This window comes from Caloenas nicobarica, chromosome 2 (assembly GCF_036013445.1).
Source record: "Caloenas nicobarica isolate bCalNic1 chromosome 2, bCalNic1.hap1, whole genome shotgun sequence".
NCBI lineage: Eukaryota > Metazoa > Chordata > Aves > Columbiformes > Columbidae > Caloenas > Caloenas nicobarica.
The window spans coordinates 38,333,017-38,353,541 of record NC_088246.1 but is presented as its reverse complement, the minus strand read 5'-3'; the positions used below and the strand labels follow the sequence as shown (position 1 = coordinate 38,353,541).

The 20,525-nt window shown below is 42.3% G+C and overlaps 1 protein-coding gene across 2 annotated transcripts in view; it reads left to right on the top strand.

Moving 5' to 3' along the window:
- The first annotated feature begins 4,240 nt into the window (after window positions 1-4,240).
- The window catches only part of RFTN1 (raftlin, lipid raft linker 1), a 98,894-nt gene continuing 82,609 nt past the window's right edge, over window positions 4,241-20,525 (top strand). Inside the window, exons 1-2 of one of the 2 annotated variants that reach the window (XM_065628866.1) lie at window positions 4,241-4,408; window positions 14,729-14,884. In XM_065628866.1, the coding sequence (XP_065484938.1) occupies window positions 14,740-14,884 (145 nt within the window). In that variant the 5' untranslated portion in view covers window positions 4,241-4,408; window positions 14,729-14,739. The remainder of the gene's footprint in view (window positions 4,409-14,728; window positions 14,885-20,525) is intronic. The other variant, XM_065628865.1, reaches the window with a different exon arrangement.

The window sequence follows — 20,525 nt, the reverse complement described above, 5'->3', positions numbered from 1 at the left end:
TGAAATGTCTAGGATTCTTGTTCAGACTTTTTTGAAGTTCAGATTTCTGAAGGGAAGAATGTTGCTGATTCTTAGAGTATCACATGAAATACCTGTTAAGTCAGAATAAGTTCCAGACCTCACCTTATTAAATCAAAATATGTGTCAAAAATGGTTCTGAAAGAGGCAAATAATCTCAAAATACAGGAATAGCAGATATTTTTTAAAAGAATTTATGAACACTAGTGAGGTAGTGTGGAATTCTGGAATTACAGTGGTAGCCCAGAAACAATAGCTTTAGATATACAACATCAATGTAGATTGTGAGCTGTGCTTCAACTTGTGTGCCTTGATACTAGGCGCTTGAACCATCTTTGTTCTCTTGAATTTCAATGTAGACACACCTAAACAGGTAATAGAGGTATCCTGTCCTGGCAATTAAGCTGCAGCTTCTGTAACAGACTTCTGTAATTAGGGAAAAGCACCTGCATGTCAAAAATCCCATGGAACAAAATTTTAATTCAAAGTAATCTCTTAAGAAATGCAGAAATGTTCTAATAGGTTGTATATTTAACACTGGAGTAGAGGAATTCCAGGTTGAAATTGGGGCACTAGAACACCTCCTATCTGATAGCTCTAGGGTTGCAGACATGTCTGATAGTTCCTAACTCTGAAGTGGGCAGTGGAAAGGTGGTTTGTAGTGCTTGGGCCTGTGCTATGTGACCCACTGTAAAAAATTTGAAACACTTTTTATCTATACAGGACTGACTTCATAGCAATCTGCGTTTATCCCAGAACGTTTTGTTCATGCTGATGTCTCTTTCCGTATCCGAGAAGACTTTGCACCAGCAAAAGTCTTTAATGTTGTCAGACATCCTACCCCTGAGGTGTAGATCTGCAAACCTGATGGTGTTGGCAAGGTCTGGTGCCCAGGATGCTCCTTCTGGAGCTGTCTATGACCTGTTGTGTTTATAAACAGGGAAAGCTGCACTTTTAACTTCTTCCCATTGCACTTGGCAATCATTCCCCATGTGCTTTAACAGTAGTATCAGAAAACCAGCTCAATTACATGGCACCCTGATGTGACTGCGTGCTGCTTTCTCACACAGTCGGAAAGCCGGAGAAACTAATGAGGGAAGGAAGAATGCTGAAGGACAAGGAAAGAGCAAAAACTGTAAGTAATTAAAAGTGGAGAGCAAAAAACCAAAACCACACAAATGGAAATGGGTGAAGTCACCACACAACGTGCACTGCTGGTGTTTGCTTCATAGTTCAGTACTGGTAATTTCATTTCACTGCTGCCCATGTATTGATGTTGTTATGATTTTGGTTACTGATGACAAGCCAATGCTGATAGTTGTGCTTAAGAGGACTTGAATGTGGACGGAGGCCACTCTGGGGAAATCTTGTTCCCTGATGGCACTCGAGGGAAAAGTGGAGGGAGTACTTTCAAACAGGTTTCATCCATCACAATACCAGCCCTAAGTGCAGAAATATTCTGCAGTTAGGAAGGAACTGAGGTGCTAATGTAGTGTTTGCTTTTATGTTTTTAGATAATTTAATTTGGTTTATGCATCTACACAGTAGGGAGGGGAGATTCCTAAGTGGACAAAGTATAGCAAATGTAGTTGTGTCTGGGCGCAAGTGCTTCAAGCAGTTTCAGTATTAATCAAGGGTGTTTTAGGAGTTGCTGAGCAGGTTTCTGGCTTAATAGGGGGAAGTACAACGAAGGTGGCAGGCAAAGTTCCAGACTTGGTCCCCAGGCATGACATTTGCGATGGATATATGTTTTTCTGGAGAGATGGGGAAGACGAGGCTGGAGGATTGTCCCCTCTGTAAAAAGAGTAGCTGGAATGTATGGAGCTCCTGGATGGATGACAGACTGGTTGAGAATGCTAAGGATCAAAGGAGAAGCTATTGAGAGTGAAATGCTGGTGGATTACAGACTAGCTACTCATGATGAAGGTTGATTAAATTAGGAACTCAACCACATCTATGGGTCACAAATCCTGATTCTTGGAGAGGAATCAATCTCCCTGACAGCTGGAAGGGTGAAATGCTGGGGTGCAAGCAATACAGCAGATTTCATGAAGATTTCTTGGTACGTATACTGATTGGGCCAACTAGGGTGTTGCACAAAGGGATGACCCCTAACTTGGAAGAATTGTTTAGAAATACAACAACCCTGGCTGTAGTCATGATCATACAGTGGGGCTCAAAATCCTGAGGGGAATGAGGAAGGCAAGTCTTTGGACATCCAAGAGCAAACTTTGGCTTATTTGGGGAACTGGGAAATGGCATGCCTTGGGATGCAGCTTGGAAAGGTGAAGGCAGCATAGGGAAGCTGGCGGGTTTCTAAGGGGAACCTTTTCCCTATGCAAAAGCGGCACATCCAAATAGGAAAACAAGTCAATGAGTTGGGAATTATTGGAAATGTTGCCAAGGCACGTAGGGATGGTGTTGGTGTACCCAAGGGCTTGTAGAATCTTATGTTGCTCTCAAAACCTATGCGAGCAGTAAGAGGCTGAACAGGGAATATGTTGGCCTGTTGTTGAATGTGAGCACAGGTAAGACCAATATACTCAGAGCTGCCTTTGCCTCAGTCTTCCTGACCTGTGTGCTTGGAGGTTCAAGCAGGTGAAGAACTACCAGCACTGGATAAGGAACAAGACAGGGATTCTTCTGAGAACTTGACCTGCACAAATCTGAGACCAGCTGGGCTGTATCCAAGGGTGCTGTGAAGAGCTGGCTGATGCCTTGAGAACAGCTGCTCTATGTACTTTTACGAGTGGGCTGAGGATGCTCCACAACAACTGTAGCAAGGCAAATGTCGCACCCATTCTCAGAAAAAGCCAGGAGGACAATTTGGGGAACAAGGAGGAAATCAGTCCCTGGGAAAACAGAGACCCCTTGGAACAGACTTGCTTATGTGTACTTGGTCTGTCTAGAAAGGGTGCCATGGTGCCTCACCAACTGTTTGCCTCCTATGAAAAAATGGCTGCATTTGTAGGCACGGGGATGGCAGCGGATGCCATGGCAACTTTAGCACGGTGGTTTGCACTGGCTTCTGTGCTATTTTTACGTGTGGTTGAAATTCTGTAGTCTGGGTGGGTGGACAGCTAGATGGCTTAAAAGCTTGTGTGGTTGGGCTCAGACAGTTGCAGTTTCATGGGTCATGCTTTGCCTGGAGGGCAGTAGCAACTGGAGACTTGTTGTATTTAGCATCTTTTTCAAGGACCTAGAGAAGATGAGAGGATCCACTCTTGCCATGTTTGCACATGACTCTATAGTGGGGTTGCAGTTGACAAGCTTCGGGGCTGGGCTGCTTTCTAGAAGGACCTGAGCAAGCTCAAGGAAAAGACCAGCATGAAGTTCTTGAAATTTAACAAGGAAATTCAACATCCTGCCTCTGGAAAGGGAGGGCACCTTGCACAGATCCAGACTGGGGACTGCTTATCTGGGTAGCAGCTCTGTTGCAAAGGCGTTGGTAGGCAGCAAGCTGACCATAGCCAACAAAGGTAACAGCATGCCAGTACTTTGGAAAAGAGATTATCTTCTATTTGGCACCCAGTAGGGCTCTTGCAGACCACATACTCTGTCCAGGTGTGTCATTCCTGTGACAAGAAAGTTGTTGATAAGTTGGCGTGCTGCCAGGGCTGGAGTATGTGTCCTGCCAGGGCTGGAGTACCTGTCTTGCCAGGGGAAGCTGAGGGAGCGGGACCTGTTTGACCTATGGAAGTCTTGCCACCATCTGAGGATGAGAGGAGAGGCACACTGACTGGAGAGGTTCAGGCTCTGGGTGTTAGGAGGATGGTTCTGCTGTGGTGAGCCCAGGTCTGGCTCGATGGTGTGTGACTGAAAGCAACGGGCACAGTCCACCCCGGCCTGGGGCGGAGGGGAAGGGGGCGCAGCTGGGCCCGGGGCTGAGGCGGGCAGTGAGTGAGGGGCTTCCAGCCCTGGCCGGCGGGCGGAGCAGTTGCCGCTTGGAGCCGTGTCGGTGGCGCAGGCGGGAGGCGCCGCTGCCCGTGTCCCTGCCCCGCCGCGGCCGTCGCTGGGCGCGGGGCTCGGCCCCGCAGCTCGGAGGAAGAGGAAGTGGCCGCGGCGCCAGGCAGCGGGGCTCGGCTGGGCTCGGCTCGGCGCGGAGCTGCCCGGCCCGGCCCCGCGGAGGCGCCTCCCCGCGCCGTGCCGCCGCCCCCAGGCTGCGCGGCACAAACTTTCTGTCGGGCAGCGCGGCCGTGTGGCGGCGCGGCGCTGCCCCGGCACCACCCTGTCGCGGAGCCCAGCAGGGGAGCGGCCCCGGAGCGAGGCGGGCGGGCACGGGCGGCAGCCGGAGGAGGAGGAGGAAGCACTGTCAGCGGGGCCGGCCGTCTCCGCCCGCCGGGCATCCTTCAGCACCGCCGGGCTGCGCTTTGCCCGCCGCCTGTCCCAGGTACCGCTCGTGCACCCGCCCGGCCCGGCGGGTAAACTTGCTGAGGGGCAGGAGAGGGGGCCGGGGCCGGTCGGCGGTCGGCGCCGGGCAGGGTCGGCGCGGCAGAGCGGGGGAAAGCGGCTCCGCGGTTCCGACTCGTCCTGATCCTCTGGCTCCCGAAGTTCGGAGCGGGGCCGGTCTGGCCGGCGTGCCCGGCTTTGGAGGGGCTGCTTGAGGCTTTCCCGGGGCCGGGGGGCGGCACTCCCTCCCGCCCTCTCCCCGAGGCGGTTTCGGTGTGTGCAGCGCCGGTAAACCGCTGCTCCGGAGGGGGAGGCGGTCCCGCCCGCTTCGGTCCCGCCGTTTGCCGAGGGGCCGGTGCGGAGCTCCCCGCTCTCCGCGCTGGCCGTTAGGCCCGGGAAGGCGGCGGGGCCGGCGGGCGGTGCCGTCCTGCCAGGCGGTGAGGAGACCCCCGGGCTCCGCCGGGGCGCTTTGCGGGGACCGGAGGCGGCGTTGCTTAAAATCGCTTCCAGCCGGCGCGGTTGTTCGCGTCCGGCCACCGCCGCGGTGAGGCAGAGCCGGGCGAGGCGGAGAGGTGTGAGGGGAGCCGGGCTGGGTGCCCGCCCGCCTGCGCGCCCGGCCCGGCGCGGCTCCTCACACGCCGGGCACCTGGAAGCGGCGGTACCGCGACGTGCCATCGTGTGGCTGTGCTGGGGCTTGCGATTGTAGCGTTGTTATTTTCAAAGGCTGGGCTGGATCTTGTAATTTTTTTAAGTACATGACACCGTTTCAGCACGTTTTTATTATAAAATAATGAGAGAGAGCGCGACCTTGGGTCAGCAGTTGTATGTCTGAGCATGAAATACATCTCTTGTTTATCTAAATTCTTGTCAGAACACCTACTTCTCACAGCCTCCGTATTTCTGGAGAAGGGGTATATAGCTGGGTGGACTTTTAGAGCTCTTCTGTGACACTTCCAACTCGGACAAATAATTAATGGGAGGCAATTTGTTCTCTGTCCCGACCGGAGCGCGCTGGAGTCTCCCCGGGGCTCGGGGGGGGCGGCTGTTGTGCTACACTGATCGTTAGATGTAAAATAATAAAAAAATAACCATGCCTGACAATACGTTCTTTAACGTCTTCGGCCAAAGTTTGGAAGCTCTGGTATGATTGTGTGCCGCTTCTATTTTTATTCCCATAACCTCCCCCCCCCCGCCTTTTTTTTCTTTTTTAATTTAGTAGGAGAATAACTTTGTCAAGACACAGCTGATCTCTAGTTTACAAGGAGAAATCTTTTTGTACATCTGCTTTTAGGTTTTATTTTTAATGAATCCAACCCATTTCAGCTTCTGGTATTGAATAACAAGTTATTGGCAATAACCCTCTTTTTCACAACACTAGTGGTCACACTTGTGTATTTAATTTCTGTTTTTTTCTAAGAAAAAAAAAAGTCTCAGAATGAAGGGTTATTTTAGGAATCTAACTTAACCTCAAGTTAGTTACATTAGACAAGGGGCTTTCCACTGCTTGAATGCTGGCATTCCCCTGGTCCGAGGGTGAGAATGTAGCACGCAATGAGTATATACAGCTGTGATTAAATGCCTAGGGGAGTTCTGAGCTGTGGTACCGGGAAACACAGATAACACATAGGGTATAATGAATTGATAATGAAGTAGCCTTAGAATCTCTGGTGGAAAAGCTGGAGCCACAGCTTTGTGAAGAATAAAAGTCAAAATTGATGAAGTCTGTATTTTAAATGAATAAATGATCACCTAACTATTATTCCATCCCCCTACTTCATGGGAGATCCCATAGCTTCATACCTCGCTCCAAGGGACCACTTTACCTTTTACCCCTAATTGTTTGGCCAGGGTTTTACTCCATGGCAAACTAGCAAAAGACAGTAAACACAGGACTGTCAGGTCTGCTTAGCTTTGTGTTTTGACATGGTTTTACTCACTGTCCTTGAAGCTACTGGGCAGGCATACGTTGCAATATGCATCTGTTTTTCATATCTGTTTTCTGTGAGTTCAGAGTGGTGTGAGATTAACTTTAAAGGAGAGTTGGATTCCTGTCTGTGATTCCTACACATGCTTCTGTCAGGTCTACTCAGTCTTTAATTTGCCAGATAATAAATGTTAGCTCCTATATTTTACCCTTAAATTCTTGAGAGTCGTTCTCTAGTCCTTCTTAGCATCTCAGTACTCTCCTGTCTTCACATGGAAGCATCTTGCTTGAACGTTTGCAGCCATGGTATTTCAGCAGAAATTTTGTCAGTACTTTGTCCAGTGATGTTAACACTTCTTTATCTTGACCACATACCTGCCTAAGAGTATTTTGTAGAAATGTCTGTTACCATCTGAATCTTCTTCTGTACCAAAAGACAGCATCATGGTATTACTAAGTATTAAATCTTTTGGATGAGCGTTACAGGGTGATGTGGGTGGGATAAAGAGCGAGGGTCTCTCACCAACCCAAGGGTTCCTCAGATTGCTCCCCAGCACTAGCGCAACACAACTTAGTCCTCCACCAGTTCTCTGATCCTCTTTGCTTTTCTTCCTCCCACCCTCTCGCCCACATGCACACACATGCAAAACAGCTTTGTTACCCCAGAGAGATTTACGTGCAGCTGGTGGCAGCTCCTGGTGCTGGGCAGGGAGGCCACAGAAGTAGCTCCCCAACCAGAGACAGCACAGGGGAAAGTAAGTGTGTGCCATCCAGGGCAGCAGAGTTGAGCCCAAGACTAGTGTTGTGAACACTATAATAAAAACAACAGCACCTAATAATATTTTGCTGAAATCACGTTATCACCCTGTCGCATTATTTGAAGTGCTGTGTGCTAGGGCTCTGCTTTCTTTGTGACTTGTGAATAAGACCTATCAAGGTAGCCTGTTCCAACTTTATTGAATCCATATAATATTTATCCATGTATTATTTTGTTTTCTTCCTAAAGCTTAGCAAAATCTTGAGGCTAGACTCGCAATTGTCTTAATTGGCCAAATTATTTTTTCCTCCCTTTTTCACGTAGGCAGTACATTTTCTTGTCTCCCAGGGAGATGGTACCAGAGCCTGTGCAGTTGTTTGTTTTTTAATTCTAGGAATTGGATCTGCGGTTCATCACGACAAGTCTTCCAGAGTTCTTGGTATGAGTCCAAATTAGTCCTCCTGATTTGTGTCCTGCTTCTGTTTGGTTGTGATATCTTTGGCCTCTCTAACTGGGCTTGACTTCTGGCACATTTCATTTCATGCTGGTGTTTCTTGATCCAAGCCTGTAGTTTCCTCTGCTGAGCTTTTTTCTTCTTCCCCTGTCCCCTGAAAGCTCTCTGCTTATTCTACCTTTCCTTCTTTATTAGGTAATTCATCTCGCTGCATCTGGAAACCTTCTTATGAATTCTCTTGTCACTTCCTTGGGTTACAAATTCTGCAGATATTCATATTGCAGTTTAAACATGTTCCAGACCTCCCCTGTGCTCATGTCCTCCAACTTTTCATTCCTATTCATCTCACTAATGAGTTCCCTTAGTTTTTGAGATTTGCCTTTTGAAATTGAAAACCTTAATTGCAGATTTACTTGGGTTGCTCTACCATTTAATTTAAATAAAATCAATCATAAAGAATAAATCTGGGATTATTCTTTCACCAGCCTTTCTATAAGCAGTGATTTAGTTATCAGCTGCAAGACTAAAATCCTGATAGTTCCAGTCAAATTGGTAAGTATATGGTGAAAAAATTGGTCAGTCATGACATCCAGCAATAGATAGGACTGATTTACTGTAATTGTTCTTTGTATTTTCAAAATAAGTATTTCAGACTCTTTCAAATTATTTGGTTAATTAGTTACAAAACGTTAGTTACTTAAACAACTGATCCCTCCCCACAAATAGAAATTGTTAGGGTATTTATTGAATATATGCTTACATAGTTACCTGTATGGTGATACTCTTGAAAGACTAGGTAGGTATCTCTTGGTTAGGAGTTTCCGTCTTAATGGTGTAATCTCAAAAAAAGCCACTGTAGTGGTGAGCCAGGGTGGGAAAAATGGGGATATGTCAGGAGCATGGTGCTTTTTTGGGAACTTCTATTCTGGGATCATCCTAGCACACTATTCTCCTTTCTTTGTTTACCTGTACACCCAGTTTGTCAGGTCTGGTGTTTTTAATCCTCTGCTTTGGTTATGCTGCTCTGCCTGATGTTTGTGTTTGGTGTGGGGTTTTTTTTTTTGGTTTTTTTTTTTTTTGCATTGTTACGCTGCTTCTGCTTCATTGCTTTAACTATGCTAGGAAAGGGACTGGGCCGTAATTTGCAAGCTCTCTCACGGTTTGTTTAGAGCTGAATGGGGAACTAAGCACTCTGGTGTTTTGTAGGCTGGGAAGGATGGAAGAATTAAGTGACCACATGCCAGCAAGTGAACTGAGCTGAGCCTGAAGTGCTTATTATTTTGAAAATGGAAAGGTCAGGATTGCAGGAGTGATGGTTTAAGAAAATAAGTGCGTCTCATTACTGCACAACAAACGTGAGGTCCTGTAATTATTTGTAAAAGCCTTCTAGCATCCCTGTGAGGTAGCTAAGTATTACCCAGGAAAGGAAGAACCAGGATGAAAGGACTTAACCAAAATAGAGAGGAAAACCTATTAATGCATTGCAGTTATCTCGTTTTGCTGCTGCACTTCCCAGTAAGAACACTGTATTCCATAAGTGAAACGAGCTTTAACAGTGACTTACGATATGTATTTTAAAAAATAAATATATTCATGATAAAGCTTACGAAACGAGGTCACTATTTCTGGACAAGAAAGATTTTTAAATGAGTTAATGCAAGCAGGGTTATTCTCACTAGTTACACTTAAAATCAAACTGACTAACATAATCTGCCTGTACAGCACGTTTTCTCTGGATGCCATTATAAATATGAAAATTACCTTGTTTCTATTTCAGGTGGTAGTGTATTGCACTTACATGTATATTAGATGATATTTGAATATTCAGTCCAATGCTATATGCTTAGCAATTGGCTCCAATACTATATGTATTTTAAAGAATGGTTTAGGAAGCCTTTTCAGATTACCTCTGTAAGTAGTCATTGACACAACGCTTTCCGTAATATTGATATAGTTGAAATAAACTGTTTAGCCAATATATACTTGGTTGATAAACATCCCTTAAATTACTTAGTCTGGTAATCTATTCAAGCTTCCATTAGCCATGGGGTTCTGTTACATTTCAGTGTAATTTTCATTATTATTCCTTGGAGATAAATTGTTATGGAGTTCCCTGAAAGGAGGGAGCGATACATCAGAAAATTAGCTCCATTTATTCCCAAAAAAGCCCCAAACAAAAAACTAGAGAGAAGGCAGGGTTCTTTTCTTGTCTTTTTGTGCCCTTTTCCTGCTAAGAAGGAATCCTCGGGCCTGAGCCACTATTATCAAGAAAATAAGTTGGTAGGTACATGATATTATTTTGTGCTTGTTGTTGTTCTTTGCTAATTCTGAACTTGTATTTCATCTATTTTGAACACAGGTTAGTCAAGTGAGAAAGCAAACCAAGCTGCACAGAGTATTTTAACAAAGCTTAGGTTCAGATATGATGAGTTGAAAACTTGGCGGATCTCTAAAAGACCTATAAAAATTCCTATATTTTATTCAAGATATGCTCGTTTTCATGAATCATGTTGGTGTTTAAAAATGGAAATCCTGGGGTTTTTTTGCTTGCTGAGTACAATTTGTTGTAGCTTTTTGTTTTTTGTGGCAGAGGATGGTACCAGTTCCAGTAAAACTTGCACTGAGGAGTGTTCAAGGGCAGGTCATTTGCCCTGCAGGGGTGGGTTTCTTTCCTGTTCCTCCAGATGCTCCTCTACTCTTAAAATACACGATGAAGGACAGTAATGGGGAGGAGAAGGTGGCAGCAAGACACTTATTCTGTGGCTTGCAGGTCGAGTGTTTGTTTGGGATGTACAAAACCCCGGGTTAAATTTTTGAGCTCAGTTTGCAGGAGAAGGCTGCTTGTTTCCTAACCATTCGGGACGTTTGCTGTCATTCACAAGACAAACTTAGGAACTAGTTGGCTGTAGGCTTTGCTGTTCTGCAACTCATCACAGCTTCTATTTTTCATGTTTCGCAAAATTAAAATGAGATATAGACTAAAAAAAAAATAATCTGTTGTTAGATCTGGGTTTCAGTTCTAGTTTTATCATCACATGGCTGAACACAGGAACAGTTTTAGAGATTATCAAGATCATAGAGCACTCATAAGATTAATTTGTGATCTAAGTGAGTTTGAGGACAGAATTAGTTTTTCCAGCATGTGTAGCTGTAAGAGCCCATAGCTAAATCTTAATTTTAGTGGTTAGTATTCTTCATTAGATGTTACTTCTCTCATTCAAGGTGTTTCTTGTCAGGCTGGAACTAGCGAGTTGATAATGAATTTTTACATTAATGAAAAAGTAAAAGTTTGACTTAGAACATACTGCAGAGCAAGACATATTTGAAATATTTGCACTGTTTTCAAGAATTGTTTCTTAATTTACTCTCTACTAAAAAATGAATATTAGTTGTAATATTTTGGTTTAATGCTCAATAAAAAAAAGTAGAATTCACATGTGGGTATAGAAAGCCAAGATAAATATATGTAGTACAGTAACCTTAAGCATCCCTTATAGCAAAACAACATAGCTGCTGAAAAGGGGGATTGAAGTGGGTTTAGATTACTTTGAATGCATCAGTGATGAACATTTCTTACAGAATTCTTTGATAACTTCAATGTAGAAAATTAAGGAGGTGAATAATGTCCTGTTGACAGCTAGATTAGTAACTGAAAAGCAAGGAGATGTTTTCAGATGAGGATGGAAAGACTTTGAACAGCTGAACTTTGCTGCATAGGAAAGGAAGGAAGAGAGTAATAACTAATGTTAAAAATCTTTGAAGGTTATAAAGCAACCTGTCCCAGTGGGAAGTTTGTGGGATAACATTGAGCAGAATCTGGTGATTCAGTGGTTGCTTGTCATACACACATCATTGGTATCTTTGAGAAAACGTTAAGTTTTCATACACCTTTGGATTTTTTTTAATGCTTAGACTCCTGTATTGAAATAACTTTATTTCTTAAGATTTATTTTCTGCTGCTGCAGTGCTTGCATCCTAATTGCTGTGGAAAAGATTGCGATGTTGTGAAACTTGGTTTTTCTACTGACACCTCATTTTTATTCAAGTGAAAGCATCCTTTTCCATATGTGTGCTTTAGTAACATAAATATAATCGTCTATAATTAACGAAATATTAGGAAGTATTTATCCTCAAGGACACCAATTGAAGTTTTAGCCAAGCAGGAGGAAGGTGAAAATCAGTCTTCTGGTAAGCAGTCACTCATTGAATTAATGCAAAAAAATGGATGTTTTCAGTCCAGTCCCGAGTGGGCAGGAATCTCCATGCTGAATGGCTTGTGGGTTGGTGCCATTCACAGAGATCGCTACTTGTGTGGACGATGAGGGTAAACTGGTTTTCTCAAAAGGACATGTTTGCTGGAGAAGCACAGGAGAGTGTCCATGGCTGCCGCTGGAAGAGCGGGCTTGTATTTTCTAGCACTTTCACCCCAATTTAGGAAAGAATGCAAAACTCTGCATGATGTGAAATACTGAGTCCCTAGGGCCTCCTTCTGCAACCCTCGCTGTCTGAAGAGTCCTGTGGATTTCAGACTCTCTGTCTAACTAAAGGTTGCAGGCACTGCTGCTTAATGACCTCTGAAATGGAATTTTTTTCCTTACAAAGTGCCATACCGTACACTTAAGATGTGTAAGAATTACTGGGCTATCACTGAGACATGAAATTTGATACACCCTCTAAGGCTGCTGTCTGAGTTACTTACTCCGCAGTGTGTTCAAGCACAAGTATACTTGCTGGATGTGTTCCATTGCAGATCATGGAAATACTCATTGTATCTTGTTAGGCATATTAATATACAATTTACCTTTATATATTAAAGTAAATAACATTTTAGACTTAAGCAAAAGAAAGAAGCTGCTGTATTTATGAAAGAATAATCCCCTTTTTTTTACTCAACAGGAGTAGTTGTCATTCAAAAAAAAAAAAAAGGTAGAAAATATCATCTTGGGGAAGAGGAAAGAAATCTTCAGGATTTTTAACCTTAAATATAAAAAAAAAATTCCCAGCCTCCTAGCTTTCATTTACAGAAATGGTTAAAATAATGTAGTTTCTGGCAAAATAAGCAAAGAAGGTTGTTATCTGTTGGATGGATCCCCAAATATTTGAAGTTTAGGAATGTGTTTGAAACATCATCTATTCTTGATGCCGAAGGTCTTTTTAGTAAATGTTCTTTCTGCTTCCAGCTTCCATGTGATCAAATATTTGCTATGGCATTTTTTTTAAGGTTTAATGTGTTGGTCAGCCCTATTTTGATGTATTTACTAGTGAGTTTGTAATAAGCTGTACATGTTCACTTATGGACTCTGCAGGTGATGTGAAGTTGGGCTCCATTGCTAGGCCCGAAATGAATTTCAGCTCTTACACAGTTGCAGAAGCATGGGATGAGATTATTACTGAGTAGTGGAAAGGCAATGGAGTAGAGCAAAGCTATGGGGTGAGCAAAGACCTGTGTTATAGGTTGGGAACTCCTCAATTAGCTGTGTTCTTTGGCTACTTTGACTACTGAGGAGCTGACAGTAAACTCAATGTGTTTCAGCCTTGACTGATTTTAGGTGCACTGGTCATGTTATTTGCAGTAGAGCCAGGGAGGCATTAATGTTGTTTTAATAGGCTTTGTTAAGATCACATTTTGAGTGTATGGTCACCTGTGTTCACGTAGCGAAATGAAACTGGGAGTGATGAAAACGAGAGTAAGTGGGTTGGTGAAGGGAGCAGAGATCTCATCTTCCAAGTGACGAGAAAGGGCTTGGGCACATTTATCCTAGCGGAACACTGGAAGGGACAGGGCAAATTCAAAAAAATGACTTCACAAGGAAATATGGGGGAGGGATAAAAATTTAAAAAGTTAAAGCACAATGTAAGTATAAATAAATTTCTACAAGTAGATTCCAAATACGTTTGGGCTGGAAATTTTACTAACTTCCAAACTCTTCTGGGGATGAAGTTGCAGCATAAGCTTATAAGCGCATCTCTGTAGACAGAGAACATGTGAACTAGTTTTTCATTCTCCGCTTTAGGTTTATTAACTGTCAAGGTAAAGGCAGCCCTGGTTCATGACTGACGTTTTTCAGGTGCTCGTGGCTGCCTGTTGAAGGTTGCACGGAGGCTGAACAACAGCTCTTTATGATGCTTCATGCAGCACATTTACACTGAATGGATCCCATGCCTCAAAGTGCCTGGGGTGGCCTACAGGACCCCATCTTTGTTACTGGGCGTTTATTTGGTTCTGCATGTCCCTCCCCATCCCCGAAGCGAGAGTTTCTCCGTGTAGGCGGGCGCAGGATGTTGGGTGGCTTGTGATGAAAAACCTCAGGTGCCAGCTGGTGTGTTTTTTTATCTTCTGATGCTCGCTGCTGGTTGAAATAATTTGCGTCAGTCTGACCAACATTGTTGAAGAGGAATGAGAGGATTTGGATCATCTGAGTATTTTCACCAAGCAATTCTTCCATTCTTTCATACTCAGATGAGCTGTAATGTGCAGGATATTGAGAAACATTTAATGTGTAGCAGAAATGGTTGTCAGGAGTAATCCTTTAAAACGCTGTAGGCTGGCAGCTTATTAAAGAGACCTAGATTTATCTAGTCCAGTGCTGTGGTTATGTGCCTCTCCTGGTTTGAAGATGAATTCTGCAAAGTGCCATTATTTCCTGTGGCTTACCTGAAAAAATGAGGTGGAAGGAAGTCAGGTAGTTCTCGTTCTCTGCAAACCTGCTTTTTCCATTGAATTACAAGTCTACATATTGATTTGAATGTTCCAGAGATCTTTGTAAAAGATAGTACTATCTGCTCTCATAGTAACTGCATATGTACAAATTAAGTTGTCAACCCTTATATTAGCAAGTTATTTTGCATTTTCAGCCCCTTTTTATAATGGAATATGTGTCTTGGAATATGTGTCTTCTGGAGTATTCTACTGAATACATGTGAAAGATGTAAAACACATGCATTAAACTGTCATTTTTCCAATAAAATAAAAGCATGCCTGAGGGTTGATATGAGTGGTATATACTTCAGTTACTATCTGAGCATTTAATCATACAATTACATATAGTTTGTAGGTAGCTTGTATTTAAAAACTAAAAATCACCATAATGTACTATTGTGTTGCATGAAACCAGAAAGAAAAAACTCCAAACGAATGGTTTTAATACTTTTTCCTTTTTTCCTTTCCCTACCTTTTTTGTATCAGGAGCCGCTGAAATGGGTTGTGGATTGAACAAACTAGAGAAGCATGATGAAAAACGACCTGGTAATATCTATTCAACTTTGAAGAGGCCCCAGGTAGAAACCAAGATAGATGTTTGCTATGAATATCGATTCCTGGACTTCACGACACTGAATGATAGTAAGTACACAATATTTTTCTTAAGATTTTTTTTCTATTCAATTTAACATGTTAATTGCTCCATAATGGTTTTCTAATAGTGTGTGTAATAGTTAACCTTTTAAAATATCTTTAGTTTCTTTAAATAAATGCCTTCTCTTCAGTCATAGTGCTGACATGCAGAGATCTTATTGAGAATTTTCTGTAAATTTTTAGTCCTTTACACCTTTCCTCTCACCTCTCTTTTTTTTTTGGCTTGCTCTAATGTAGATTTTTTTTTTTCCCTTACTGTGCATTTTATCCAGGTTTTATATGGTAAAGCAATTCAGGTCTGCCAGGTTTTATACTTTACTGCTCTTTTTCCTTCCTCCCCTTCTGCTCCCTATGCTCCCTCAGGAGTATTTTGAGAGGCTGAAGTTAGTGTTTTCAGTTTTGATAACTTAACCTTAAATAACTCTGATGTGGTTACAAATATTTATAGGTTCACCCATGTGAGTGTTAACAGGACAGTGAGAGACATGGAAGATCTAAAACACCAAAGGGGCGAAGGTCCAGTTTCATGCAATTTATACCTTTTTTTTTTTCTATCTGAAATTGTCTTGCTTTAATTCACATGACCGTCCATAGATATTTCTTTCCTTCCTGATTGACATCAAGCATCTCTGCCAGTATTGCTCACACCATCACCTGTGCCCTCTTTCACTTCAAAATTAGCCTGTTCTACAAGCAATTACTTCTAACACCATTTGGAAATCTGAAGCCTGAGCAGAAGGCTGGGACCTGCTCCTTGCTATATATAAAACAACACGGTACCAAAATCTGTTCTAGTTTGCGGGCAGGATGCCAGGTAGAGCCTCTGTGCTTTTGCCCTGCAGCGCGCTGCTGCTTCTCTTGTTCTGCAAGTTGGGTCAAAGGAAAAGCCGAAGCGGGACGTACGTCTCTCACTGTGCGAGACAAAGAGCGGCTGGTGCGACACTTGATGTGGCACCTCTAGTGCAGTTCAGTATGTTCAGCCCAGACTAATGTGAATTTGTTTTTTAAAACTTGCTGCAGGTGAGTTCAAATTTGGAAAAAGGTGGAGGTTTGGTGTAGGTGGTTGAACAAGGGTGCACTTTTATTGGCAATGTGGGAACTGAGAAATTTTGGCTTTGCAGACTTTTCTTGGTGTTTATCTTCCATACTCACCAGATTCTTATGGATTTTGTTAGACTAATTGGGATGCACTGCAGTTACTGAGAACGGCAAACAAATGGAAGAGGAATTTTTTTCATGTTTATATATTGCAGTTTCTACATTTACGGATTTTTTTTTTAAATTTATGTCCATTGATAGTTTGGCAACCTTTACTGAGATGTACTGCACATCATGTCATTAGTGAAAATGAATTAATATTGAGGACATGCTTCTATGGGTTTTTCTGGGATGCCTGTCACTGTTCTGTCTGACTGCCTCACAAGCTTTAGCATGTGCATTCTGGTACCTCATGAAGTCTCATCTTTGTCACCATATGGAGAAAGGACCAGTACATGTGATAGCAATGTGACTTGCCTCAGGCACAGAGGATGTCTGGCACAGAGCAAAAAAGTGAAACCCAGAATTTCCGGGTCTGATTAAATGGATAGGTTTGTTGTAAAGCATGCTCGTACATTTTTCTTACTCATCATAGATCGTTTTATTATGGTTTTAGGAGGCATGGTTTTAAAGAGACTGTGAGTAGAACTATTTTTATCAATTTCTTTGGCTTATCAAAGGGTGTAAGTTATCCAGCTCCCATTGAGTTCTGCTTTGGCATGTTGTATACCCATCACTCCAGTCTTTGACGATGCCAGTGGGTAGGCAGACAAGGATGGGATGGAGCTGCTGTTCCTGCTCTTTTTCCTCAGTATCACCCATGACTGTGCGCTCTTGGGATTCACAGGGCAACAGCTTGTGGTGGTGCAGCTCCCTCCCTGCTCATGTCGTTGGCTGTATGAAGGTGCACGTCCCACTGCGTAGTGTTACAACATTCCAGATTTTTCTCAATGGTGACAGCATCCCTGCCTTCATTTATTTTTTTGCTCAGAAATAACATCTGCAGATAACCAAAGTTAAGGACGAGTGTTTCACCTGTGCCTGTGAGGATTCAAAGGCTACTGAAAATGAAATGCTCACAGCTGTGTAAAAAGAACATTTGGATCACAGTCTGTCTTCTGTGAATCTACTTTAGCCCTTTGAGTGTGTCTGTATATCCTGACATAATTTTTTTCCACAGGTTTTCTGCTTCATTAGGTTTTTAGAATAAGCCATGCTAAATTATGAGCGGCTGCAGAGTATTTTACTGTATCCTTATTCTAGACCTTATTTACAACACTAGTGAGCCTGGCTCTGAAGACTTATTTTTCTCTGAGGCTTTTCTGTAACGTTTATTGCTCTGATAACTGTATCTCTCACAAGTGTTTAATCTTAATGGTGAAAAGGATGTGATTATCTCCATGTTGCAAGTGGGAGCTAATACAGAGATTACTGCCAGAAGTTTTCCAAGTCCTTAACGTTTCTCCACCTGTTCCAAAAGCAGCTCTCATTGACTTCAAGTGTAAATGTGGATGCTGTCCACACCTGCAGTTTGGAACTGCAGGTATTCTCAGATCTGATATGCAGATAATCAGAGATCGCTTCCAGAATGTGGTATATGTTTTAACTGCAGTTTCACAGGCAGCTAGGTGGACGTAAGTTTTCTGCAGCTATATGTGGGGAGATACTGCTCCCCTCTCTCGCCTCGTATCAGCTCTGTGAATTGATTCAACTCATGGATCTGGCAGAAGGCTATGCAGTCTTTTTGTTTGGTTATTCTCTGCCAAATCAGTGTCTTGTGGAAGGGTCTGAAGAATGCTGAAGCTGGTAAAAGTGGTTGGAGTGTGCAGTCAAGAAAAGGGTAAAGACCTTCTTTAAATCAGCTCACACTGTTACGAACTCATTCCCTTAGCATCACTGTAACAAGAGAGATAAAATAGTGTCCTGCTGGTCATTTCTCTACTATGTCAGCCAAAAACTTAACTTTTCTTGTTTACTGTCTTTGGTTACTGTTTACCTTCTGACATACACAGCTTAAGGAATGTATGCTCCTTTATTAAACGTTTTTATTAATTTCTGAACTTGTGCCTTACTCTGCACTGATCCAGATGTCCAGTGGAAAGTCGTGTTTCATGACTTATTTCAGTACTGTATAAATAATGCATAGATGCAAAGGACAGAATCAAGGTTGCAAGTGTAACCTTCATTCTGATGTTTCCCAGTGTGACAGAATTGACGTTCTTGGAAGTAAAGTATCTAGAGAAAGATTTACCAAGCTTTCAAGGAAAACAGGCTGTGAAGAACCCATCAGTTTCCATCATGTGCCACAAAACTGACAATCTGCATGGTTCTTCAGAACTAAAATGGTTAGATTTGCCACTGTCCTTTATTTTTGAGCAAGTGTGATAATTGACAGTAGCAAGGGGTTATCATTTAGTGTAGGTTGGCACTTGAGGACTAAGGAGCGCTTTGATAAGGCACCTCAAAACCTTGAGGTGTGTATGTTCCTTTTGAGTTGCTGGCTTTATAATGTCTGCGTATGAGCCTTGTCTGTCTTGTTTCAGCTAAGGTGGCCTCTTCCAAGAAATCACAGCTGTTCTTCAGTGTTGTCGCTTGACAGTGTCATCCTATGCCCTGTTCTTTAGTCATCTGTCCTGTCCAAAGCTTGTGGACTGCTGCTCTCCCTCAAGTGAAATCACACCAGTTTTCACCTGAATTAAATTGATAAAGTAAACACATTTTTTAACTTATCAAGAAGGCATGAATAGGTTTGTCAATTGGATGACTCATTGGTGGGTCAGCAAAACTCCAAGGATAGGATCTTGCTCTTGCTAGTGGCAGCGGGCTGTAAGGTTGCCCTTGACTGTAGCTTGTAGCTTCATTCCTGGTGTGCTCATCCAGCTCCTGAGCTCAACCTGCCTTGCTGTCGCCTTGTAAGGCTCATTCCTTCACTGTGCAGGTGATGCCTTGGAAAGGGTGCACACTTTTTTAACAACTTACTCTCAATAGCTTTATCTGCAGTTTGAATGTTCTTGTAGCTCTCCGCTGGCTAATCCTCACTTCAGAGTTGCTCAACTGGCTGCCTTCTCACTGACTTTGAGGCAATGCTAGTGCTAAGTGGAAATGATTGAATTTTTTAACAATAAAAAATTTGAGGACAGTAAAACACATTAGATTAATGCTGAAGCAGACCTTTACAAAGCCAGAAGAGACAAATCAGGGTCTATATGTATCTACTTCAGACCTTTACTGGTCGAAAACCACAAGAAGATTGTATCGCCTCCACTGAAAGGAAAAAATTGTTTATTTTGCATCCCTCTCTGTATCAATAAAAAGAGATGGATAATGATCTTCTTGTATCTCTCTTATCTCCAAGTTTTATTGGAAATAAGAGGTAAATGGTGAGCGAACCTGAGGAGGACGTGCGGACAAATGGAATAGCCTTAATTTAAAGCAGCCATGTTTTCAGCAATGACTCTATGGGTAAGCTGGTTTGTTTTGTTTTGATATTTTTTTGAAAGAGAAATATTTCAATAATCTGCAGTTCTTTTGTACTTTTATCTGATCTACTTATTTTGGAAAACTTCACTTGTGATGACAGGTCATACAGAAACTGAGCTCTCCTTCTTTATCCTTTATTTCTTTTCTTTCACCTCTTTTCAGTTACGATGACCTTCTGAGAGAAAACAGCAATCTGATAGTTATTTATCTCTTCCCTTCTCAGGATACCATAGACTTTTTTTGGTGTTTTGGAGTTCTGTTTTTTTGGTGTGGTGGTGTTGTGTGTTGTTTTTTTTTTTTTTACTGACTTGATTGCAAATTTATTTTTTTCTTTGCTTTACATTCCTACAGTAATTAATTGGCCTGATGAGTTACAACAAGTTTTGGCCTTGAATAAAGTTGGCATGAAACATATGCTAGCCATGTGATGAGAATGAAATGGGGGTATAAATTTTTTTAAATAGGGAAGGGCTATACTCTGAACAAGCCGTTTGTGCTATAAAATCACTAAAATCCAGATGTTTTGACTGATGGAATGAAAAATAGCAATGCTTCACATTTCCCAGAGAAGTTCTTAAGTTATAATGTGAATACAAGGGCGTATGGTTTTTATCCTTATTGTCAAGAATTTGTTTCTTTAGTTAAAAAAAAAAAAGTCAAAATGAAGAAAATTATTTTAAAAGGAAGGTTGTTAGTTACATTTCAACATTTCCACTATTTTTTGCTGAAGTGTTGTAAGTGTTGTTGTCTAAGGAAATGTATTTTACCAGGACAATACTTCTAGTATAACAATAGCATAACAAATTTACTACACTCATAAAACCATCTGATTTGAGGCATTTTGGTATGTGTATGTGTATATATTTGTATGTATGCATATATAGATAGAATTTGAAAGTGTATGTATCTTTCGAGTTCTGACAGTCTTCTGGATACTATACAGTAATGTTTTGGAACCAGTTACACTGCTCAAAAAACATTTGTTACAGTCTTATTACAACTGCTATGGCTGGGATTTTGATTGATTTTTATTGTTTTTTTCCTAATAAAGACACAAATAAAGTGTTAATGAACCTTTATAAAAGACATAATTGTTATATTAAAATCAATA